The sequence below is a fragment of the Poecilia mexicana genome, unplaced genomic scaffold, assembly GCF_051168715.1.
Source record: "Poecilia mexicana isolate PSO_F unplaced genomic scaffold, ASM5116871v1 scaffold_1, whole genome shotgun sequence".
NCBI classification, from domain to species: domain Eukaryota; kingdom Metazoa; phylum Chordata; class Actinopteri; order Cyprinodontiformes; family Poeciliidae; genus Poecilia; species Poecilia mexicana.
In genome coordinates, this window is record NW_028263370.1 from 5576101 (window position 1) to 5602265 (window position 26165).

General features: G+C 40.4%; 2 protein-coding genes and 1 long non-coding RNA gene across 7 annotated transcripts in view; 1 reads left to right on the forward strand and 2 right to left on the reverse strand.

Moving 5' to 3' along the window:
• Window positions 1-23883, forward strand: dok7b (docking protein 7b). Its single transcript, XM_088014633.1, has 13 exons — window positions 1-181; window positions 301-346; window positions 1035-1117; window positions 1598-1748; window positions 2897-3097; window positions 13551-13670; window positions 17314-17424; window positions 18268-19121; window positions 20765-20809; window positions 22259-22313; window positions 22502-22645; window positions 22964-23173; window positions 23747-23883. The coding sequence occupies exons 1-13, from the start codon at window positions 128-130 to the stop codon at window positions 23881-23883; spliced, it is 2211 nt and encodes a 736-aa protein (XP_087870759.1). The 5' UTR covers window positions 1-127.
• LOC148161064 (uncharacterized) lies at window positions 7050-9476 on the reverse strand. Of its 5 annotated transcripts, none has more exons than XR_015765777.1 (6): window positions 9191-9476; window positions 8097-8206; window positions 7890-8007; window positions 7646-7713; window positions 7456-7571; window positions 7050-7356 (listed from the first exon to the last, which is right to left on the reverse strand). It is a non-coding gene; the product is annotated as an uncharacterized LOC148161064 (long non-coding RNA). The 5 variants fall into 5 exon arrangements; XR_015765782.1 differs by having other exon boundaries at window positions 8097-8185; window positions 9191-9475; XR_015765773.1 differs by lacking the exon at window positions 9191-9476 and adding an exon at window positions 8776-9173.
• The window catches only part of lrpap1 (low density lipoprotein receptor-related protein associated protein 1), a 14187-nt gene continuing 11490 nt past the window's right edge, over window positions 23469-26165 (reverse strand). The window contains exon 8 of the mRNA XM_015008791.2: window positions 23469-25489. Coding sequence (XP_014864277.1) covers window positions 25421-25489 — 69 coding nt within the window. The 3' untranslated portion in view covers window positions 23469-25420. The remainder of the gene's footprint in view (window positions 25490-26165) is intronic.

Sequence of the window (26165 nt, forward strand, 5' to 3'; positions counted from 1 at the left end):
GAAAGTGTCTGCTGTCTGGACCCTGGGCTGTAAAGGCTATTTTGAAAAGTTGCCCCTTCTCTTCCTCACTCTCTCTTGCACACACACACACACACACACACACAGCTGCTAGAAACCATGACAGAAGATGACGGATACAGTTGTCGCAGAGGGACAAGTCAAGTTTAGAGATGGAAAAAAGGTTAATTCTACAGCTTTTCTTATCTTTTTCTTTTGTTTGTTTAGAAATATGCTCTCCTTCCTCGCTGCCCACCAGAGGACAATGTTGTGTGACTTATCGTGTCTTAAACTTCTCCACAGTGGAAGACTCGTTGGGTTGTTCTCCAGAAGCCCTCCCCGGTCGCAGGTAGGAGTTCACACCTTCTATTTATGCATCACAAACACAGATCTTCTCATCTGCTTCACCCAGCACCGACCTCAAAACATTTTTCTGCTGTTAAATTAAGCACAACTTGCCAGTTGGCTGCATGCCGCAGGGTTTAACACATGAGGATGTTGTTTGAGCTAAACCCGTACAAGAAAACGAGCAGAATTCATTTTTGGTTGTGGGCCTTCCAGTTTCAAATAAAATGTGCTCCTCAGTGATGGAATCAGATATTAAACGACAAGCTGGCTTATAGAAGTGTTGCTAAAAGACTTGGGTAGTGCTCTACTGTAAATTGCATTCTTTTGAGTTGAGAATAATTTGAGATGCTATGACAGGCTGCAAATGTTTCAGCACAGATACGCGCAGCCCTGCCTGTGTCCTTGAAGAAACTGGCAAGAGTAGTGGGAATAATCTGAGCTCCTCTGCTGTGCCCTAAGTGCACATTGCACCATGTGAGCGAACTCGGAGCTCAACTTTTATTTTCGGATCAGCGAGTGGATCAGTTTGTTGTTTTTTGGGGGGTTTCTTATGACAGATGTGCCGTGGATAGACATGGGGACATTGGGTAGCTCTCAACAAACCCAATTATCACACAGTAAATGCAAAAAAAAAAAAAAAAAATATATATATATATATTTATATGTGTGTATATATGTGTTTCCCTTAGATTGCTTGACTTTACTTGTGTGCAAGGAGAAGAAGAAAGGGAAAAACATCGGACACAAGGAGAGGCTGAATGTAACACTGGAGGTATGTTCAGCAGCGGATCAAAGCTTGGATCCATCGGATCTCTTGTCCAACATTTCCTTCAGCTCTTTTTTAGCATTTCATACACAGCATGTTTTCTGTCTCAAAAAACATGAGTTCAGTCTTCAGATTGAATAAAAATGAAGCTGTACCTCACAGAAGGCTTATACGAAGCACGGGTAACTCTAACCCTATCCCGAACTGAGCAGAAATATATGAAGGAGGAGTAAGGTGCTGCATAAACTGAACCCACATAAATGTTTCAAATAAAGTTCTACCTGTTGAAAGCAGAAAGTATATATACAGAAACGCCACAAGATTTGTGGAACAAGTGGATTCCAGATTCCAGTGGAGAAACTACAGAATTCACACTAATTTATTGTGACTTCTAAAGATTCATCAGCCAACCAAAACAAATTCAGATCAGGGGACGTTGTGTGTTATCTGGTCTGCAGTGTTAGTGTCATTCTCTCCTTCTTTCAGGGGATTTGTGGTGTGGAACCAGGAACCGGGTATGACGGCGTGCCCTACACTCTGTCCATCCTCTGCCTGGCAAGAACCCTCATCCTGGGTTTTAAGAACAGAGACGCCCTGCTGACCTGGGATGCTCGGATCCGCTACAGCCTGGGGGAAGGTCAGTGGCTTGGCCTCATGCCAAAATCACAGTCTTGCCTCGTTACTCTAGGAAATTAAGAATTTGTTGCTTTCAGGGTGAAAATTAGCAAAATTGTAAATGATACAGAAGACCACATAAAGTTGCAAGTATATCATATATTGTTTCTTGTGAAGAAAAATCAATCTCAGATGCTGTGTTTAAAATAATATATATATATTTAAAACCTGATAGAAGAGGATTGAAAAGCATACTAAAATGGAAGAACACCGAGTCAATCATTTATTGAGGGTGAAGCAGATACGTCTAAGGGAGAAAATGTGCCGGATCCACATGAGGTTTTTCTTTCACTGCTGTTTGCTGTCAGGAAAGCCTCTCGTGTCTTTTCCAGCATCCCAGCAGTTTGATTTTTGAAGCAAAAATAAACCCCTAGTGGACCAAGAGAAGCACATTTGCTGTCCGTCGCTTTTGTTTGCAGATGCTGCTCGTGCGTCAGATTTATGGACGTACCACAAAGACGTCAGTGCAAAGATTCCAGACGGAACTGTTTTATGTTAATTTTTTATTTTTTTTTTATTGTGATTAATTGCGTTAAGATTTTTTATGTGTTGAAATTTCTGTAATTAATTAATGGAAATTGACGCATTAAAGTCCTGACCCTTGTCAAATAATGTCAAAGTGGCTTCTTGAACATGACATCAAGTTCTAATGATCTCCACAATCACCAGATAAAATCAGAGACTATGACTGGACCAAGATCTCCAGACACCTTGTTCAATCTACGCCTAGGGTGGAACGAACCTAGTCCTAGCAAGGTGTACCTAATGAAGGGGCCTTTGAGAGCATGGGTGCATTTGAGTGTGTGTTTGTGTTAAACATAGTGCAACGTCTTCTCTTCAAAAAATCTGAGAACATTTCATGAAACAGATGAATAAACAGACCTGTGACAAACTGAGGCCAGAGGAGCCCAGAGACCTGCTGAATCATCACCATCACTTCTTCACATTCAAACTTTGGGATCTGTTTTTAGCTCCACCTCGGTTATTGTGTGGCTCCTGTTCTTTGTGATTAATGACTTCAGTTACCCAGCAGCCATTATGACTTAATGAGAATAAAAAGCAGCTTAGGGTTGGGCTTTTCAACATATAAATGCTCCTCTGTCTCTTCAGCTCACAGGTTCTTTGTCAGTGTGGAACCAGGCACCAAACTGGAAAGTGGGCCCGCCTCCCTTCATCTGTGCAACAACCTGCTGGTCCTCAGCAGAGGCCTGCCGCCGGTGGTGATTGGTCACTGGAAGCTGTCGGCGCTGCGTCGATACGGTGCCGTGCCGCATGGCTTTGTGTTTGAGGGAGGGACTCGCTGTGGATTCTGTGAGTAAATACTAACTGGGAGGCGTTTTATTGCTAATCTGTAGAGGCTGTGAGTCAAAAAGACTGGCAATGTAGGTTTATAACCTGGTCACCGAGAGGAATTTGTTTGATTTAAACGTGCAAGCTACTCAGTGTTTCTCAGAACAACATAAGTTCTTTTTTATGCTTGGATGAACTAAAACTAATTTCAAAACTTTGGTAAAAATTTGTTAAACAAGACAGAGAAAAGGAAGCATGGTGAGCAAAAGTAGGAATTGAAATCTCTTCCCTTAAGGTCCACTGAGTAAGACTCATCTCTACAGTGGAGTCTGATGAGAATATTGTAGTTAGGGGCTCCGGTGATTGGACCAGTAAGGGTTAGGGTTTGTACATTTTTCTTAGAAAAGGCCTTTGAAAGAATGATCATATATATATATATATTTAAATCAACATTAACATTTTAACTATTTTGTTTTCTCTTGTAAAAGAGATAATTGATCATTGAATGAAAAATTGCTGAACACTATTGGAACTGGAACTAAAGCCTACTCATGCAGTCTGTGTGTTTGGGCAACTTTGGTCCTCGAGATGTTTTGGATGCGTCTCTGTAAGCGATGCATTCATGTAAATAAAGCGTGGTTCAGGCAGGGAGACGTCCCTGGTGGGAAACTGGCCCCATCGGGGTGAAGCTGAACAAAATGAGTCTGTATTTGTGGACTTCAAGCCTCAGCTGAAGCAGTGGAGTGACCTCTGTCGCCTTTATTTGATGAGGTTGAAAATCACTCTGTTGCTTTTCTGGTGAGCCACTCCATCTTTGTTGGCATTTATTGGTTCACTGTTCAAAGTTGTGCAGCATCTCCTCATGAACATGCTGCAGCTGCTCAGTTTTAATTGAATAGTTTCTCCATCGTACTGAGCAAAAAGAAAAACATGTTTGTGTCTTTATCATTAGTAGATTGTCTAACACACTGTCGGGATTTTATATTTGTGAAGCTACGGCTGCACCATGCCAACGATCTGCAGACTTTTATCATAGCTTCATTCCGTCTTAAAAAATGATTTTTTTTGCCACTGTACTTCATTTAAATCATCTCCCTCTGTACACAAAGTTTACCTAGTTGGCATAAAAGTACGACGGTTCACATGTAATGTCAATTTGAAATGGCTGATTTGAAACCTTAGCACAGTAGCAGTGAGCCTTTTTAGCAGCTGATGAGTATTTTGCTTTTATTAATATGACATTTGAGCTCCATGGAAAAGAAAATGCGTAAATCACTTCGTTTTCTAGAAATTATTAGTGCTGCACATTTTCTCACTTGAGTTCAAAATGACAAACATTTGCATTCACTAGTCCTGAGAAAGAAATATGACAACCAATTCATGTTCTGTTCTTTTTGTGTCTTTTTCCATGCGTCTCAACATAAGAAAGTGATTTATTAACATATAAACACCAAAAAAAAAAAAAAGTGTTTGCTCATTAAAGAAAAGAGATCAACATAATTATGTATTCTGAAGGAAAATTTGACCATCTCCTCCCCTAAAACTCACTACCATAATGCAGAGACCACTAGCATTTTCCTCAAACACCCTCTGATAGTCTGTAGAGACTTGCGCATGTCTTTTTGTTTCTATGATGTAGAAATCACTGAAGTATCATTTTCAGAATAAAAGCTCTACACAGCGTAAACAGATTGACATTGGGATATCTGCCTCCTCTCAGACCTCTGACACCAGCGCCGATAGATTGTAAAACCAGTAATTTACTGCAGCCACATTCACAGCTACATGTTACATGTCAGAAATGTATTTCCGAGCCCACCAAAGCCTGCTGCGGATGTTGTTTTTGTCAGGGTTCGAGAATCTTCTGAATGTCAAACTGATGGCGGTCATGAATGTGAGGAATGTCAACCAGCTTTACGCATTTTAAATGACTGTGCTACGGTTGAAGTTACTATTGAGTAACTTTAGCCGCCGACAGCTGTAGGATTTTACTTTGTATGGTTTCTTGACGAAACAGGAGCGTTTCTCCTTCTCTGTCGGATTTTTCTAGAGGTTTAGAAAGGGTTTGCATTTTTGCAATGCCCGTCTTTTCCAGCGAGGGAGCCTAAGCGTGAGCGAATACGAGAATAACCATGAGGTTTTCAGGCTCTGGTTACAATGTTCTCATGAGAGACATCTATAAATACCAGTGCTGGACTCTCAGCCAATCACAAGCGGCTTTGTGGTCGCATGTGCACCCGCAGAGTCCTTCTTCTTTTCATCAGAATATTACCCAGCAGACACGGGGGCTGAGGTCCTCTTGCCATGGCGGCAGAAGTGGAGAGGGACAGTCGAGTCTGAAAGTGGCATTCCTTGCATGATAGCTTCGAGGTTTGGTGTTAGCTGACATTTCGCTTCGCATGTCTTCAATAACGGCGTCACGTTCCGAAAGCAATAAGCTGCTAGGGTGCAAAATGACTTTCTGTAAAAGCCAAATACCAAATTTGCATAGCAGGACGTAAGTCCTTGTTTTGCGCTTTGCAAGTCATAAAAAATTAACACAGCATATGCAATGTTTCTGTACAACATATTATACAGTTAAATCATATTTAGCCTGGGAACATGAGCAGAAAATCTTTTTTCTCAACTTTGCCTTACTGTTCATGTAAATTATTGGATAAATCAGTATATTCTGGTGCAGTTTCGCCTTGTTTATTTACACACCAATGGATCCAAAAAGTGAGAAATAAAGTTCTTTATTATTGAGCATTTTATTTCACAGCTCTTTAATTTCCCTTGAGGCCTCATTTGCTCCAACAAAGTAAGCAAGTCTCTGTGTCGTCGCTGTACTTTGTGTTGCAGCTGGTCTTTAAAAAAATAAAAAAATAGTTGCCCCTCTTTCTTCATCAGAGATGAAGACGATGCCAACGTGACATCACTTTTGTCGCTATGGAGACATGCAAACACATAGAAAAACTTCCTCACGGCAGTTCAGCCGGTCCTGTGAGACAGAAGGCTGCTATGTTGTAAAACAAACAAACACAGGAGTTCAGGGTCATAATGTAAGTTTGCCCTTGTGGTAGTGCAATCATATCCAAACACTCTTCAGCAGTGGAGTGCAGTCAGAAGTATCCACCCACCCCGAGGCGGACTGGCCTGCCGACGTACTGGGCAACGCCAGGTGGGTCAGCCAGGGGCTGTTGTAATTTAAGCAAGAAAAGTAAAATAAACATAATTTTTGGTGGACATTTGGTTAATCCTGTGAAATCTCTGGAATTAACAATGAAAGTGTTTTTGGTGATGTGCGTCATATAATAATCCATGAAAGTTTCATGTCGGTTTATGTAGCCACAGTTTACAACAGGTGTCACCTCAAGGTACTTCACAGTTTGTCATTAGGTGGAACTGGGATTTTTTTATTTTTTACTTTGAGAACAGGTAAACAAAATAAAACGATGGATGGCTCCAAATGACACTTTCCTGCATCCAAAACCAACAAAACCATTACGTCATTGGAAGAAAGACGGCTTTCTGACAAATTAGCAAGAGACCAGGACTAAATTTGACGTAAAATCTAACAAATATTGCCACATTTAAAAAAAAAAAAGTATAATCACATTATGTTACGTATTTTATTAATTGAATTCCAAATCAGATTCATGGTAGGATATTTCTATTAAAAGTTGTATTCTCACACAGTAAAAACTGCTGGGTTAAAAATAACCCAATACGTAACCCAGCGCTGGGTCAAATATGGACCGACCCAACGCTGGGTTGTTTTAACCCAACTGGGTTGGGTTGAGGGTTTGACCCAGCACATTGGGTCATGGCAACTAACCAAACGTTGGGTTAAATTGACTTGTTTAAATTGGTTAAACTGACCCAAAATTGGGTTGAAATTCATAACCCAACACAAGGGTTATTATACCACTATAGTTGGGTTAAAAAAAATTATTTTAAATTTCACTATATAAAAACAGAATTAAAAGACATATGAATTTAAAGCTTCTTTTATTTCCACATGATACATATATAGAGCCAGCAATTTCATTTACAAAAGTTACAAAACATAAGTAGTTAAATCACTTCAATTCATTTGGCTACAACTCCAGAAGTATCTGTTACTCCATATTAGAAAACATTTAATGAAAAAAAGTCTGTTTTAAAGCAAACTACAAGTAAACCTTTCAGCCATTAAACAAGGAGCATTTTTAACGACACTTTAGCATTTTGCCTGTCTCCCTGCATGAGGACATACAGGTTGTCACATTTTGTAGATGCACCACCAGGTTTGTCCCAACCTGATGGAGAGAGAAGACAGAAAATAACAGGCCATTAGTGATGAACTTATATAAACAGCAAACAATTTGAGCATGATTCAGAGATGCATGTTGACTTACAGGCTGGATATCAATGAAACCCTCTGAACTTCCAGGTTGATGGATCTGAAACTCTTCTCCCAAATGTGTAAGTAGGGAGGAGCACTGGCAGCAGCTGCAGGGCTACATCATCTTGTCTGCATGGGAAACATAAGCTTGTGTTAAAATGTTAAATGTTAACAGTTTATAAACATCTCTTGAGCTTCAATACCTTAAGGGAGAAAATTCATGTTGTTGAGAAGACGGCCGCTCCTTTCTCTTCTTGGCCATACAAAAGATCTTCGTTGAGAACAAGAGAGAGAAGCACAAAAACAGGCCTTTAGTGAATTTAAAGGTAAAGGGCTACATTCTCAAAAACTAATTTCTGACTGATTCTAGTTTAACACAAAACCTCACTATTGAATGTGATGCACTTAAACAATCTGAGCATTATTCAGAGATGAAGGTTGACTTACAGGCTGGATATCAATGAAAACATCTGAATTTCCAGGTTGATGGATCTGAAACTTCTCCCAAATTAGTAAGGTGGAGCAGGAAGGGGTACTGGCAGCAGCTGCAGGACTACATCATCTTCTGTATCAAACATAAGTTAGTGTTAAAATGTTACAGTAACTAAAAAGCATGACAACATTTTAGAGAACATTTCTTCTGAGCTTCAATACCTTGAGGGAGCAGACTCATGTTCTTGGTCATGCAGAAGGTCTTCGTTGAGAACGAGGAGTTTGGGTTTCGCTTAATTCTCCTGAAGATCCTGGATGTAAAATTACAAAATCTATCAGAAAAGACAAAATCACAAATCAAACTTTAATGACTGAATTAAATCTTATAGCTGTCTCAACTGCAAATAACTTGTAATTAGCCAGCAATTTCAAATGTTCAGAGTAATTTTATGTTCCTAAAAATAAATATAGCACTTAATAAAATAAAATGACATATAATTTAATTTAGAAGTAAAACTTAACACAAACTTAGTGCTGAATAACTTTCAGCACCAACTTTAAATAAATGTATTTGTAATTAATACCGTAGTAACAATAATAATAAAATGAGCAAACATTAACATTAGATATTGTCTTAGTTTTGCTTTTAATTCGTTGCCTAAAACCAGCGGGAGTTTGAAAGCAATGTGCCGGGAGACGGTCGTTCTCTCTCGGCTCAACTGACAGAGGGCGAGACGAGCCGGCGGCTGGAGGGGAGCGATAAGTGCGAACACGTCAGAGCATGTTTGTAATTAAGCTATATGTTAATAAACCGAGCGCATAATTCAGGTTTACACAACTAATTTATCGCCTAATAACTTTGCAAAAGTTATTTTATTTTCAAAAAGCATAATATACCCACATTATTAAAGCTCTGCTCGCTCTCCTCCGCCATTACTGCTGGTGTTCGAACACGTAGCCTCAGCCCGCTAAGGATGCGCGCGCATATTGCAAAAATCAGGGGACAAACCGTCAACTACCTTTTCTTTTAAAACTAAATCGATTTTTAAAAATTTGACTATGTTAAGTTACGAACAAATATGATTGAGGTTATATTAAAAACTGAATTTAATTTACTTGACAAATTGTGCCCTTCCCCTTCATCTATTTTTTCCCCAACATCCGTATTGTAGCAACACCGAAGCTCTTTGTCAGAGGAACCTACCGTAATAAACATTTTAAATAACCATAAAAATAAATATCAAACATGTTTGAAATAAATTCAATTTATGTATAAAATTCTATAAACGTTGAAACTTTATCTTCTTTTTACTTACCATGTCTTATTTCAAAGTAGAGGAGAAGTCCGTTATGCAACGTTCACAGTCATGTTGAAAATGGAGGCTTGTGAAGAGGGGCGTGGCTTCTTCCAAGTTTCATCTTTAACCCAACCGTTTGGGTAAATCTACCCACCCAACTCCTGGCCCAACAGAAGTGTGCAAGATGTAGACTTCCGATAAATTTCTGACCCAACTCATGAGTTATGAATTTTGACCCAATATTTGGTCAAACTAACCCAACCTATGACCCAACAGCTTCAACCCAGAAATTGGGTTATGAAAATAACCCAGCATTTTTTACTGTGCAGCGTCACCTGAACCCCAGATAGTGATCAGCTCCTCTTAGAAGTTTCCAGGTTCTTCTTTAACGACCCGATGAAGTTTTTCTTGGGTTACGGGGGTCCACATGTGCTCGTTTCAAACCCGCAGCGCACAAACGCTTTTAGCGCACGCATGCTGACCCAGTAGCAAACAATCATCCGCAGAATCCGGACAGCCATCCAGCTCCTCGCCCCAGATAAAAGCCATTCAAAGCTTCCAAGCAAAGTTGGCAGCCTTTGTGTGTCCCTCGGCAGGTGTAAACACACATGCCTCCTCTGGCCGTACGTTGTTGCACGTGTGAGATTGTTTCTCCTGCATGTTGTATATTTAGCGTCGTTTACATGGTATCTGCAAGTTAAGTCCAACTAATCCCGGCTCTTGCCAGGTTATATTAAAGTGAGTGACCCACAGAGATCGTAATGTCTGACCGTCCAGCTGGCGCTAGCTTGAGCGGGGAAGCACGCTTGAACACAAACCCGACTTTAGTACATCCTAAATGCTGATTAATTCGTACTTAATTGCAGGAGATGGATGTTAAAGCATCTGTGGGTGAGAAGAAATGCATAAATGCATAAACTTGAATAAATTTAGGAAAAATAAAAAATTGAAGTAACCTTTTGTTAGGTGCTTGGCAAGGATTTTAGTTTTTAGGCATTTTTTTAATGCTTGCATTCCAACACTTTTCAGAGTTAAATGTTTTATTTTTACTCCTCTGCTGTGAAGCTGTGCTGACTGCAAAAAGCAGAAGATTCGCAAAAGAGTTTTAATGCTTCTGATAATTCTTGAAAAGTTGGTTTATGCTGTCTTTAAAATACCTGCGTTCTCAGTGACTCCACAAGCTCTCCATTTCTAATAAAGGTTTAAATTATTCAGGATCACAGCAAATAGTAAATATTCTTGGTTTAAAACCGCCTCCAAATCCTGCACGAGTATTTTTGTTATTCCTGGGAAATCCTGACTTTTAGAAAAGCAACACATTATTTCTAAATTACAGACACCATGTTGTTTCCATCTCCCTCTGCAGTGGAAGCAAGCGACCTCCTGCCATCTGGATGCAGTAATTTACCATCTATAGTTTCCATGGTTGTAATGGTTGTATCATGACCCTGCAGTTTTTATTGCTTCTTTACATTTTAAAAGCGACAAGGAGAGACAAACAAAGCAACGACTGGTTCCAATAAAGTTTACTCAAAACGTGACGCACAACACACATAAAAGGAAATCACAGGAGTATCCTAAATATTTTATGTCTGCAGCAGCCGATCACTGTTGGAGATGATGTTTGCTCTCATGTAAAACGTTTCATAAAACTCTCCCGCACCACTAATGCGTAGCTTTCTGAATGTTGGTCTGGTGCTTGAGACGCAAGTGGCCTGAGCTTGAACTGTGTGGTATCTGTGTCTCTCAGTTTCGTGTTGTTCTTTCCCTTGAAGCCGAGGCTGCAACTTGTTACATGGCCTCCCAGCAGGAAGTGCTTGGAAACCAATAAAGCTATTTGTGGGGGGTGAGGAGAAATCTGTTCTTCTCAGTTTCATGAATCTCACTAAACAGCACAACTGGGACAGATGGTGAAGGGTGAATGCTCACTCCATCCATTAATACGGCAACGCAAAATGCAGCTTCACATCAATTAGGCTTATTCAAAATAGAAGAAACAGTTTATTTGATTCAGAAAACAGCCTGTCTGTACAGCACTGATGATGCCTTCCTGTTTTGTTTTTTTAAAGAGAAAATTAGCTATTAAAATTATGTTTATTGTCAAAAACAGTTGTTGAATTACTTGTATTCTTTCAAAAAAAAAAAAAAACAATACAAAGGCTAATTATGATTTGCTAGTGTTTAATACGACTCCAAAATATATTTCCTTCTTCAACCAGTTCCAGGAGTTAGATAAATATATTAGTTCTGTTAAGACTTACGGTTATGTCTTGAATGTTGTATTAATCGTCTGTTTTAAAAATATTCTAATAAGTTCAAGTTAGTAATTCCAGAATAATTCCCGGTAAATAAATTTTTTTTGTTCACATTGACTATGGCTTTGTTGGTTTTTGAAATGGGCAAAATGCTGAATCCTCCCACTTGACGTGCTTCTTACTTGTAGCTTTTCCTCCATTGTAGGCTGCTTGGCTTTAAAAAAGGAAATCTGCAGGGTGCCAAAAATATTACGCACAGCGCCCTCCACATTTATCGGAACCCTCGGTAAAGATGAAAAGCCATAAAGTAGATTCATCTTTTGTTGCAGAAGCAAAGCCTCAGAATAAAAGCTCCACAGAGGGAGAAAACTATACAGCCTTGTGAAATATTTGAGTCTTAAAAACTTGGCTTTGTCCTGAACGATGGGACATCCAAAAATGTCTATAGTCTTGAAAATGAAGAGATCACTTAAAACGATCAGTTTCTCCGATTTTACTTTTTTATAGGAATATGTTTGAGTAAAATGAACTACTAACAACATGTCTCTGAAATTCCAAGCAAAGATTTAGTATTTAGTTGCAGAAAATGAGAAATGGTCAAAATAATAATAATAAAAAAACACTCAGTGCTTTCAGACCTCAAATAATGCGAAGAAAACAAGTTCATATTCATTTAGAAACAAGAATACTAATGTTTTAACTCAGGGAGAGTTCAGAAATCAACATTTGGTGTAATAACCATGAGGTTTTCAATGGGGGTTCAGTGCAGTGGACTCTTCATTTTTTCCAGAGCTGTGTGTGTGCGTGTGTGTGTGTGTACACACACACACACACACACATATATATATATATATATATATATATATATATATATGTGTGTGTGTGTGTGTGTGTGTGTGTGTGTGTGTGTGTGTGTGTGTGTGTGTGTGTGTGTGTGTGTGTGTGTGTGGCTAAGAGAAGCACATTTCTCTTAGCCACTCTTCACAATAGAAAAGACCAGAAAACATGCCATTCAAATAAGTCAGATTTTTGATGATCTCCATAATTAAGGAAATGGATGGAAGACAGCAGCCTCTAAACTATGGTTCATCTTCAGCTGAAACTTTGACAAACTTTGACAAATTCCCAAACTCTCTGATATGAGATCAATCTACTGTGATAAAATAAAATAAAATAAATAAATAAAATCCTGATTCATTTGAAGGGTTTTTGTCAATAAGCGTGGAGGCCACATTTGGTGTATTTGTGAGAATAAATCTGTAACCTTGAGCAGAAAACAGACTTTTCCATTGGATATACTTAATATTTTTTCTTTCAGACCTCTTATGGTGCTTTTGTTTAAAATGTCTCAATGACATTACCTAAAATTTATTCAGAGTCGGAGCATTGTGTATTAACAGAAGCTATGGTAATCAGATGACGGCTGCTTCTCAAAGAGTCATTACTGGATTGTCTGTTTTGCATTTGCTACGTTTAACTTCTTTCAGGATTCATGTGATTGCCAAAGGGTCTCGCATCATAGATGCGTCTCTTTCGCCGCAGCTAAAACTGGATGTTTCTCTAAATCACTGAGCCTTTTGCTTATGCTGAGCAGTCTCAACATCTCAATAAGCTGAACTAATGAATCAGAGACACTCTCACCACATTAAAGCCGAGCGACGATTCAAGTGAGAAACTCAATTACTGAACTCCGAACTTTGAAAACATGTTTCGATCGGCTTTGATGCTATTTCAATCAAAAGTTTACAGCGTGAGATAAAGTTGCTGACTGTAACAGCACCGCCGAAGCATGACTGAGATGTTATTTAAAAAAATAAAACGATTCCCATCTGAGATTCTTTTTTCCATTATAAGCAGCTTTACAAAAAACAATGTTTTATGGATATATATTTATCTTTAACTAATCTACAGATTCACTCTCTTCTTTCTTTGATGCACTCCTTCCACGCGTCATGATTTCTATTTTACTTTTGCTCTGTTTATTGTACGTTTCTGTTGCAGTTTGCGCTGTGTGGGCTTCAGCAGACTGACTGCGAGCTCAACCTTTCTGAGGAAGGGCTGCCGCTGGCTCAAAACACAACCTAACCTTCACAAAAACTCCTTTTCATTCATCTGTGTCCCAGGGGCCGGTGTGTTCTTCCTGTCTTGCTCAGAAGGAGAGCAGATCAGTTTCTTATTTGACTGCATCGTCAGAGGAATCTCCCCCAGCCGAGCCCTGCATGGCGTGTCGACCAACCAGCCAGGTGAGCGATAAATTATCTCCTACATAAAAAGAACGCAAATTAGTAAGGATGAAAATAAACTGGTCCAAAATTTATGAGCAAGATGAGAAATGAGAAATTTCTAGAAAGAACTGTTAGCAATAGTTCTCAAAAGCAGTTCTTCCACATTTAATTCATTGTACAATTACATAGAGAATTTAAAAAAATCTATTTTGGGGTAATTGTAAACGCCAAACTGTGTATGAGGCCCTCAGAGGACTTTCCTTTGGGAGCTCACTTCCAGGTGCACCCATCATCATAATTATACATTTAGGAGAGTCAAGCAAAAATAAAACAAACAAACAGACAAACAAAAGCTGTTCAAAAGCAAACAGGAAAAAAAAAAAAAAAACATCCCTCCAACTAAACACTAACAAATACACAGGGCTAAAGTGTAAACCATAGGTCAGGCACAGTAAGCAATGGAAGTGATTGAATTAGTAATACATTTGGATTCTGGTGATGTAAATTCAAATTACATTAATGCACATTTGTTAACCTGTTCTGTGCATATTAAACCAGCCTCAGGCCCTAACTAGTTGCAAAGTTTACTTACACATTGGGTCGGCTCTGTGCATGCGCTTAAACTATCTGTGTCTTCTGTGGTAATCGTTCAGCATCGTCTCCCACCTTCGTCACCATTTTCTGCCTCTTGGCAGGATCCATGGTAACGCTCTGTGTCCTTTTCTTTTAGGAAATAAAACAATTCCCAGTTTTGTAACGTCACGGTTGTTCCTATATATGAATAAATATTTAGGTGCCATGATGTAAAATTGACTCAAAATGTTTAGTTTTTAGTTTAAGACTGCACATTGTGAGACAACGTTACCACAGCGTTATTTTCTACATTTTTCTACTCGGATTTTTTTCTCACTTTAGTTTATCAGCCTCTCATTAAGTTAATCAATCAAATTTTATTTGTATAGCACCTTTCAGCACCAAGGTATTTCAAAGTGCTTTACATCATAAAAACACAAAAATACAAAGTCATAGAACACACAGTCAACAACGTTACATTTTGCCGCTATTACACATCAGATTATTGATTAATGTTTCATGACTTTGTTGCAAGAGCAACATAGTCATGAAACATGTTGCTAAATGCTGAAGGAAATAATTTTCTACCAAAAAAACAAACAAACAAACAAAAAAAAAAAACAGGCTTTTAACAGGGAAACACACTTTTCTGCTAAAGACCTTCAGTCTCTTCGGTATGTGACCTCATGTGTCCTGTGACGGAGGTTTACTGCATGTTCGGTTGCACACATGTAGCATTTGTGTCGAGGCGCCATGCAAATGGAAACACAACCCCCCCGCGTGTCAGCAGGGACATTAAGGGGTTGTGTTTCTGTGCGTGACTGATGTGCAATTGAAACATATTGTTGATTTCACAGGAGGGGGGCCTCAGGAGCTGATTGACACACTAAGGAGCTCCGTGGTGACGCCAGCACAGATTTAGCACTATGTGTTACAACCAACCTTCCCGAGTTTAAGCGTTTGTAGTGTTTTTGGTGCTAAACTTGCTCTGAGCGTCTGTAACGGAGGAGAAATAAACACACAGATGGTTCAATTTGCTCACAAGGTCTCAGGAGGTATTAGGAGTTGTTTTGTTGTCACCCACAAAAACTAAATAGCGACAGAGGAAGTGTTTTCACTTCTTCTTAAAAAAATTTAAGACAAAAAGTACAGTTTTTTTTTAAATCTTTCAATCCAAAATGAGTGCTGAATGTGCTCCGTGTATTTTAAAATGTGTTTTATTCTGCCTGTAATAGATCAACATGGTATCAAACTGCTGCAGGTCAGCATGTGCTTTTCTGCTGATTCTCTCACAACTAAGTTTGGTTTCATGCACATACATTATGTTTAGAATGGTTGCTAAAATGCAAAAGAGGTATTTAACATTGTCAGAGCGAAGCCTTTTTTTTCTTCTTCAGCCAAATAACATGCAGACTTTGCAGGATGATTTTGAAATATTCAGGTGCTTCTCAAACTATTGGAAACGTCATTAAAAAGTTACAGATTTTTGGTACTAACTTCTGAAAGTGAAAGTATATTTACAGATTTATTGTACAATGAGTGAAATATTTCAAATTGCCAGCATTTGCATGGCACTTTATCTAGTCTAAGAATCTATCTAAGTATTTATCTATTCCTTATTTTTATTTTTGATAAGTATAACTGATTATTTATCCCAGCAATTTTGAATATTGTAAAAAAAAAAGATAAAAAGCTGAGCAAACTTCCAAAGAGAGTAAATATTTTTGTTCTAGATTTAAGTGTCAACCCACCTTGAATCAGTGTTCTCTGAATCCTACATCACGCGGTGCTGAGAATAAGCTATAATTAGCGTTAAGCAGCGAAGTTAGCAGATGTTACCCGACCCCTTTGCATAGCGTAGTGAAGAAACCTGGCATCTGATCTGCAGCAGTAGCTGCCGTCCAGAGGCACAGATCCAGGAGGCTGATGACACGTACGCTCTGTGACCTGCAGCAGCGTGAGCTCACAGGCACGGCTCAGCATGTGTGTGTGTGTGTGTCAGGGATTAGTTGTGTAATTAGTTGGGTTTTACTTCATGTTTTAGTCTAAATTAGATGGTTATTAGTTGGGACATGCTGGTATATGTCACATTTACACTCAGTGGAGCAATATTTTAGAAGAATGATGTAACTTCTCAACTTTAGCCTTACCTTTATTGAAACACTTAATACATTGGGAAAAAAAAAATTGATTTTGTCAAAGAAGGTAAAGCTACACGATCTTGTGGAATCATAGTGATAAAGAGGTAATATGGACTGGAAGGCCACAATATGAATAAAGATAAAAAAACAACATTTGTTATACTGTTGTAATACAGTCTGCAGTGGTAACATTTCATTCTAGTCATTTAAGCTTTTTAAATTGAGCAAAGTGCTGAATATCCTTTCAGTTTTGCTTTAGTGTGGTTGACACATGGCGCTTTGAACATTTTGCTATGCTACAATAAATTAGTTTTTTTTTATGTATATTTCACGTGAGACCAACATGAATTAGTGTATAACTGTGATGTGAAAGAAAGAAAAAAAAGACTCCATGGTTTTAAAAAAAAATGTAGTCCAGTCGTGTTCTGCTCCCCTGAGTCAACACTTATCTAGCAGCTTTGCATATCTGGAGACTGAAGTTTCTCCCATCCTGGCATCCCGCCTTCATCTCAGAGTCAACATGAAGTTTCCCATCTCACCACAGATTATTAACTGGATTTAGGTCTGGACTTTGACTGGGGAACTGTGCTTTGATTTCAATCATTCCTTTGTGTTTGGTGAAGCTAATTTTCCAGAAGGTGAACTTTGAACCCTGCCCCCAGACGTTTTTGCAGCTTCTAACCCAGCAGCTACCAACTGTGGTCTTCCTGCCTCTGTTTGATGAATCCCTGCCCCCAAACACATGAATCAATTGGCTTCATTACCTCCTCTGCATGCAGTCCTGTTGTGCAGAGGTCTGGCGATGAGCTGTTCATTTGCTTCAGGTGTGTAGAGAAGCATCTAAAAAAAATAAATAATAAAAAATCACCCAAAGACCAGAGTGAGTTGTCCTGTATCAGTTGGAGCTTTCTTCTCATTATTCTTTTGTTCTTTTGCTGCATAAACAGTAGGTCGGGATGCGGACCCCGCCTCCGCAGAGAAACGGATCAGCCAGGAGACCTGCGAGCTGGAGAAGAGACTCAGCATGTTGTCTCAGTGCAGTCTGGCCAGCAGCTCATGTAAGTCCTGCTGTAAACCTTCCCTTTGGGTTTTAAACCAACAGCTCATGAGCTGTTTTGGAGCTTAGGATGCAACTCTGACATTCATACCGTTCTACATATCGCTAATCCATTCATCATCTGTCCATCCGCAGACTGTGGAGACGTTTTTGTCTGAATTATGTGTGTGTTAGTCATCTGAAGACGTCCTGCAATTAATTTGCACTGATTGTCTCTGGAGACGCAGTGAGAGTTTAGGGGGTAAATTATAAATCAGTGCAGCAAATGACGGCGGTTCTAGTTTCTTTTTTCTAACCTATCCTGTCTGTTGTTGTGCTTTGTTTTTGTGTCAAGGTGAGGCCCAACAGATTTACTTCCACAAGCGGAGCCTTATGGCTTTTTGCTATGATGGGCTACTTGATGAAACTTAAAATAGAAATTTCTTTGAGTTTATCTGAAATGTAATGGACAAAGAAAAGAAGAAAATAATTAAAAGGAAAGGAGACAGGAGGAGGGGAAAGAAAGAAGCACAGAGAGAGAACACAAGTCAAAACCTTGAAGTCTCCCTCTAGACCTGCAGAAAGTGGAAATAAAAACCAAGAAACCACAACTACAAACATATGTGCATATAAAAATAACTGTACATGGCAATGCAAAATGTACTTAGCGGAAAATGCAGCCCAACTGAGAGTGCATCCGATAAACAGCTGAATCTAAACACCGGAGGGTGTGTAAATGACAAGAGTTGAACTTCATTCTGCAGGATCAGTCATTTGAAAACAGCATCAATGTTTACTTTTCTCTCAGTCGGTGTGGTTACCCACCTCTTCATCTAAACCTGTTGGGCTTTCTTCTCCTCTCCAGCCTCAACTTACAGCTCCAGCACGTCTGTTGCCGGGGACGACCACAGCTTCTCCAGCTCCTCATCCAGCCAGTCGGATGCAAGTTACGGACACAGGTTTCCGTTCTGGGTGGAGCCCTCGGTCAGATCCCACCTTTCCAACGAGATGTCGTCGAGCTCCTCCACGCTGAAGGCTTTGACCCGGTCAGACGACAGACTGTACGGCGCTGCCAGGGACGGCTCAGGGAGCCATCAGTCTTCTGTGCAGCGCCAACCTCGGGGGCTTAATGACTGCGACCGCCAGAGCTCCTTAGACAGTGGGATTGGAATAGCGACAGGCAGTCAGTCATCGTATTCTGGGAGCTATTCTTCATGCAACGGGAGTCTGGACATGGCCAGCCAAGGAGGAGGAGGAGGAGGAGAAGACGATGAGTCAGTGATCAGCCCTCCTGCTCCTTTCAGTCCCCCTTCTTCACCTCCTCCAATGCCTCCTTCATCACATTTTCAGCCCACGGTCGTTCCGGAGCGCACGTGCCCATCCAGGTGCGCCTCCCAAGCATCTCGCAGACACAGCACCGAGTACCAGATCCCCAGCCTGCTCAGACAGTGGTATGACACCCCCAGGAGTCTTCTTCAGGCCCTGACGCTGAGGGAACCGTCCGCACAGAAAGCCCCACCAGACCTGGGAGGCAAGGCCTGCGCCGGTCAGGAACAGATGTTAATGAGAGGTCCCAGTAAGCTGAGGGCTCAGTGTCAGTGGATGAAGCAGCGCTCACACTCCTGGGGCAGTGAGAAGGCGCCCCCTGTGGACAGTGAAGGAGGGTCCACACCCGGGGGCCAGGCGGCCTCAAGCAGCTCGGTTCCAGCAGAAACGCAGGTACCAGGAGGCTCGAACTTTCTCATTTTCTCCTTCTGAGATCCGCTTTGCCACTAAACGATGAAATGGAGCCAGCCGTTTATTTCTTAGGACGTTAATTAAAAAAAAAAGGAGAACCAGGTAGATGAGGCGGAGATTGCTTCTCAAGAGACGCTGCGAAATTAATACGAGTAAGCCTGGATAGAAAAAGAAAATCATAAAAAGCCATTTAAACTACTTCTATATATCTTCATTTGCATTCACCATTTTCCTTACACATCACAATAACACGGTGCCTTGGACAATTATTGAACTTTTTCCACGTTTTGTCACATTGCAATCACAAACTTTAGTGCATTTAATTGGAATATTTGCATGATGGTTGGAATTAAATGCATTCATTTGAAAGAAAAATATGCTATGCTGCATATTTTAAAAGTGTTTGACAAACCACAGTCTGAAACACGCGTAGTGCATTTGTATTCAGCCCCTCTGACTCAATACGTTGGTCTGGTCTCTACCAATCCAACCCAGTCTTAAGTCTTCTGCTGCCTCTAACCAGTTTTCTTTCAGGATTATGCCGCATTTAGCTCCATTGATCTCTGATGAGCTTCCCTTTTATTGCAAAAAAAATCCCTCTTACTCTCGTTGCACTACACGGGTGCTCAAAATCTCACGAGTTAAAGTTAAAGACATACGAGACTCGGGTCTTATAACCAGAGTTGAAGAAGCCTTTGAGATAAGAGAAGAAAATCTTTGAGTAACAAGAAATAAGAGCGAGCTGCTTTTTGTTCTAACATTCAAAATAACAAAAAGTCATTTGTTTACATTCAACAAGCTAAATCCTTAAATTGAACAGCAGTGACCTTTCTTGCAGTTTTAACTGAATCGTTTTGATACAAGTAGGAATGGAAGCTGAAATGCTGTCATCACTAAAGACGACCATCACCTACACTCCCTGCAGCCAGTTCAATATCAGATTCAATAAGTTCAAACATCAGATCAGCTGCAAGAAAACTAAGGGAGTAAACATGAGATAAAACATCTTGTAGGTGGTGGAGTGCATGTTAAAGCAACGTGGGCAGCATTTAGTTAGATACAGAGTGTCGAAGTAGTCCCAGCGCTCCAAAACCCCCCCCAGAAACACAGATTACATGTTATCTGCTGTGAGGAAACAGGGGCGACTCTTTGGTGTCAATCTGCTGTCTGATTTCAGGTTGGGATAAGAAATGCATGAGGAAAGAGACGGGGACTGGCAAATATTTGCGTTTCCTGACTTGATAGCCTGTCTCTTAGTCTACATGTCTGTCCTGCTTCCAGGGATGTTTGATTCTCACACTAAAAGTTTGGACATACAACTATCAGGTCCGAATGACTTTGGATGTCTTTGGTCAGAGAACCGTGGGTAGAGACACATGCTGAGTCGATCCAAGCTCCGCACAGAGGTGACAGTAAAACAAAGCCAAGTATTTTTAATGCTCTGAGGTAACTGAGCTGAAGCACAGAAGCAAGAGGCCTATTATTATTAGTATAGGTGTCCATCACCAGCCCGCCTGCTGGTCCGTGTTGTTTTCTCTTTCATATGTTTGTCTGAAACCTGAAAAGCTCCCGGACGACATCCCCCGCGCTGCGGCTAATTAATTCTCCGCTGGGTTTGTGAACAGAGGCTTCTTCTTGTTGCCGAGAAAACTCATCAGAGCGGAAGCGCAGCGAGTTTTTTTAATTAATTAATTTTCCCCCCAATCATTTGTGTGAGCGTGCGTTTTCTGTTCGTTAAACCGAACATGTGTGAGGAGAAGCAAAAGGTGACTGATGGAGTAAATGAGAGGTGATGAAACTGCCAGAAAGTCCTGCCGAATGAAACACGGATGACTTTTCTTTGTTTCTCGTTCCTCAAGTGTCAGATCTTTGTCAGAATGAAACAAACCTTCGCATCCCGACTCCGTAAGCGGCGTACAGTCTCTAAAGACAAACTGTGACACATGATGTAACTGAAGACCTGGCTGGTTGCCTTATTACAGGCTGTGGGGAGGAGAAAATGGTGAAACTGGCTCGCTGTCAGACACTTCTCCAGGAGTGGGCTGCCACCCTTTTGTCTCCCGTCTGCCACCTCTGAAGCGCCGCCTCTCAACTCTGTAGCATCCTCTCTTCTTCACCTCCTGCCCTCCTCTTCCTCACTGTTGCTCCTCTATTAATTCATTTTGAAGCCTCTTTGTCTGCAGCAGTTGTCTCCCTCCTACTGTCCGTCTAGCCGACTGAGTATGAGGAAAAAACAATTTACTGCCTCGACTAAAGTGTTCGTCTGTCTGCTCTGTTTGGTTTATATTACATTACACCACAGCTTCAGAGTGTAAAAAAAAAAAAAGCTCTGATAAGTAATCACCCTAAATGATGATGAAAGATGCTCTTGCACGTCGTTCAGCCTGTACTTCAGGTCTCTGACTCATCATCATTATTTACTTCGTTTCAGACAGAATATATGAACCACATAAAAACAAAAAAAAAAAAACTCAACACAAAGTTAAAAAAGCTTTTCTGCAGAGGCTCAAACACCATCGAGTCCATCAAGTGGAAAAGTATCGCATTAGTCCAGTCTTTTTTTTAATGTTTCCTGAATGGTATCATACCCTGAGACAAAACTAAGATGATGATGCTGCCGTCATTACGTCTCGTGGTGGGCGACGCATGGGGTTTGTAAATGGGGGCCCGGCCACAAGCTAATGGCATTCAGGGGCCGTGGCGTGGAAACATTTGGGAACCTTGTATCTAACAAACCTTGGACGCCTTCAAAGAACAACTGGATCCATTAACTCAGATTAAATTACTCAAAACAAGTATTCTCTGTCTACTGAAGAGATTACTTCAAATGGCATTTGGTTTCTGTGGATTTTAATTTGGGGCATCAGAGTGGAGGGGTTGAATACAGCTGCACACTTTTCAGATGATCAGTAATAACATTTTGAAAGTGATATGTTGTTGAATTTCATTTACGGTAATCAGGGGGAAAAGGGCATAATAAAAGTGTATGCCACACTTTTGAGATTTTTATTTGTAAAACAATGGAAATTGTCTTTTACTTTGCCGTTGATGGCATGATGCGTGTTTCTCCCAATTTCTTCTAACATGCTTTTCTTTTCATCTCAATCCATTTCTTCTAGGAACATGGCTCCTTATTAACAGATCTTTCTTCTGTCTTTTCTACCAAGACACAAGGTGCGTAGCATGAACTGTAAGACAAATATTTTCCCGTTTATGTACTCTAACATATTTACTAGTTTTTGATTATATTAAGAGAAAAGATTTTTTTTAAAAGCTGCACTTCATTTTAATAAAACCTTCTATTAGTTCATGGCTGTGTTCAATGACCTCAATCCAAAATGGATGTCACAAACTGTTGACAAACTCTCGTGCAGGAGAGAAACTCGGAGACGGTGAGGGCGTTGAGGTCAAAGGTCTGGATAGGATGTCGTCTGGTTCACCACCGTCAGCTCCTCCTCCACTTCCTCCCCTAACGCTTAGTACGCTCAGAACGATATCAGCATGTGGTGAGTACAAAGTCTTTTTTTTTGGTTAAATGAAAATATTTTTTGTGTTAATTTTCTGAAATGAAATGCTGAGTTCAGGGTCAGAGACAGCTTGAGGAGCTGAAATAGAGCTGCTGCTTCCCTGCATTGAAAGGAGTCGGTTTATGTGATTCGGACATTTGATCAGGGATTGATCAGATGTTACTCTGGGAGTTTCCAGAGGAAGTTGGGGAGCATGTCTGGGTCACCTCTCCCCCCCCCGACTTACTACATCTACAACCCAATCTTTAATAAGTTAATTATTAACGATGCAAACTTTGTTTACATGTTTTTCTTCAGCTGTGTTCCCGTCCGTCCGAGAATCTCATCCGTCTCCATCCGCTGGCCTTCACAGAGACTACGGTGGGAACTACGTTAACATCCCGTCTACTGCCCTTCAGGCCACGACCACAGAGCTGCTGTACTCGCAGCTGAACCTGCACAGCTCGGCTCACGAGTCCAGTCCATTCAGAGCTGTGAGACATGACCTCCTGCAGCTCTATAGGCACAGTAAGAACAAAACAAATCACTGTTTTTTTTGTTTTTTTTTTCCTTTTTCTCCCCTTTTCCTGGATGCACATTGTCGCTCCTGGCTTTTCCTGCAAAGCATTACCGCATGTGGATGTTAATTGATTATTGATTTGTTAGGAAATGTCAGCTTCAGTAAAGCAGATTGCCAACTGCATTGTGCCCTCGCTATTTTATACAAGAACCCTAAACTCCATTTACATCAACATCTCATTGATTAAAAGTGCATAAATACATGTTAAAGATGATTAAGTTAAATTAGCAAGGGACACATGAAGAAATTTAATACTCTTTTAATAGCAAAAGTGAAAATTTATTTTTACTATTTAAAGTGAAAAAACAACATTTACAACAGGTGAAACTATACGCAATAATTCAGAAGTCATTTAAAAAAAACAACACAGAAATGGAAAATTTATTTCCTAAGTACCAGAACAGAAGTCCAGCCTAATCAAGTGTCAAGAAACAAATGTGTGTTTCTCTAAATTTGTCTGTCAATAAGTTAAAGGATGTTGTGTGAAATGACACCCAAACATTTCCCCCCCCCCTCCCCAGAAGATGACTCCATTAGGTACGCCCACCTCGACATCGCTGCCATGGAAACAGCTCAGAGAGTGGGGGCGGAGCATGTTCAGGGCAGAGAGGACAGGCTGACTCAGCTGGAGAGCAGGTGGCGAGGGCCACCCAACTGACTCTGCGACGCCCAACTCCAAAAGCACTTCAGAGAGGTTTTCCACCGCAGCCCGCTCCCAGTCGGTCGGACCGATCGCTGCTGCACTTACACACACCCACAGGTTCACCGGCGCAGTCGTTTCCACAAGCAATTCATTCCACTACAAGCAAGAAAATGTGTGTGGGAGGTCTTTCTGCTGCTGTCGTCTTGTAAAGTGCAACTTGTTTTTAAATTAGTGTTTGACAGAAATTTGACTGCATGGCACTTAACTTAAGGAACTGAGTTTTGTTCAGTTTTTTTTTTTTTTTTAAACACAAGGTTGGCATATTTGTAAAAAACTGACTTAATTAGGAAGGAACGGCACCAAAGTCGTGGTTGATTTAGACAAACAAAAGCAGGGTGCCATGATGTGTTGAGCTGAGATGACATTTATAAACAGCCGCCGTCTGAGTTTGCAGCAGGATGTGATCTCACGATGAGATCAAGCCCTCCTCGTTGCGCTGAAACCAACAATCGACTGTAAAGAGTCCCAACTCGCCGAGCTATCATTCCGCATCAAAGTGGCGAAGCGTTCGATTGAAATAAGCGGCTTAAAGTTGGATCCCCGGTGCAAATGACATTAATCCGAGCCCATGTGGCCCGAGCAGGACACGGCTGAGCAATCAGCCGGTCGCTGACATTATTCATCACAGCAATCAATGGTTCTGCTGCAGTGGCTCTCGGAGGGGAGCCACTGCTGAAGGGGGTGGGGGGGGTGGTAAGCGCAATTTGGGTTTCAGCTGTTCCTGCTTTCTAACATAAGAAGCGATTCGATATTTGGCAAATTCAAATTACAGCTACACTTTTCTACCTAATGTCTCAGTGGAAGAAAAAAACAAGATGTGTCATGAACATATAATAATGTTACTTCTGTAGGGCTTGTAAATATTAGCTGCTTCTTTGTTTACCCAAAAAAAAAAAAAAACTTCTTTACTAGAGATTATATATTTTTAAAACCTCAGTTGTGCATATTGGCATGTTTTTTTTTGTGAATATTAAAGATTAACTGGTTGTTCTCTACATTTTTGATCATTTTTAATACTTTTGCATCATTTAAATAAACCGACCTACAACTGCTAAAAGTAGCGGCAGCACAAACACCAGTCTTAATATTTAATTTTCACAATTAATTACAGACAAATGCAGAAAAACACAACATTGTTGCCCTTATTTCACCAACCAGATCTGGCAGAAGTAAAGGAGTAGTGCCACATTTTCAGCTTTAGGTACCAAAACTGGTTTTCCACATTTGCTTCATTTATCATACAATTACAACAGAAAATTTTAGTAATTATTTCATTAGTAACTCATTTCATTTGATCAGTTTACTAAAAAAGTGAATGTTTGTCCGTCTGATCTGCAAACTTTGTATAAATCATTCATTCATTCAGCCAGTCACACAGTAAAAAAGAAAACCTCCCGTGTCGTATTTTTCAGTAGCCGACAGGAATGATTCCCACCGTTCAAGCAGGGTGCAGTTCCATGATCCTCCAGTGGTGGCGATCAGGAGCCGAGCCTCACAGCTCGTTGTGCTGCAGACCCTGACGGGAGATCTTATTGGACAAGTCCTGCATGTGTTTCTTCATCTGAAATCAGAGGCACACATTGGGCACACCTATTTTCAGGACATGACTAATTATCAAAATAAGATGTTGAATTTTCAGAACTTGGATCAAATAAAACCAGTTTAAACACCACAACACCAATGCTTTCACTCAGAGCCCAAACTTCCAATTGCAGCTTTCATGGGTCTCTGCATGTTTTCCACCAGCATTGCTGTTGGGTACAGAGGATCATCTAATTAGTACCTCATTAAGCAGAATGATGTATGCTTGTAATGGAGTACATACGCTGGAATACAATGATCTCATTCATGTAGCGACGTTTATTACAGACAAGGCTACATTGGTCTATTTTTCTGGAGCCAACGATAAAGATTATAGTGAGTATTCTTAAATCTCTGTAGTTTATAATGTCCAGCAGGAGGCGACTTATTTAGTTGCAAAATTAGTCAAAATAATGCAGTTTGGTGACAAAAATCATCAGACCAGAAGGTAACGTTTGGTTAATCACATCCGTTTCTATAAAGTCTGGGAATTAAAATGTCAATATTTTAGCAAAACTACACCCACAGTATTAAAAAGGACAAGTTTTTCTATTGTGACTGCTGATGGGCAACCTGAGGGACTCTGGTGGGAAACGGCCCCCTGCGGTTCACATGGATGCTACTATGATGCTGCTATGGACCCAAATATGGGTTAC

Coding starts and splice junctions, on each gene's coding strand:
- dok7b (XM_088014633.1), top strand. CDS start 128: ATGACGGATACAGTTGTCGCAGAGGGACAAGTCAAGTTTAGAGATGGA. Junction 347..1,034: donor GAAGCCCTCCCCGGTCGCAG/GTAGGAGTTCAC, acceptor TGTTTCCCTTAG/ATTGCTTGACTTTACTTGTG. Junction 19,122..20,764: donor CGGTTCCAGCAGAAACGCAG/GTACCAGGAGGC, acceptor GTTTGTGAACAG/AGGCTTCTTCTTGTTGCCGA.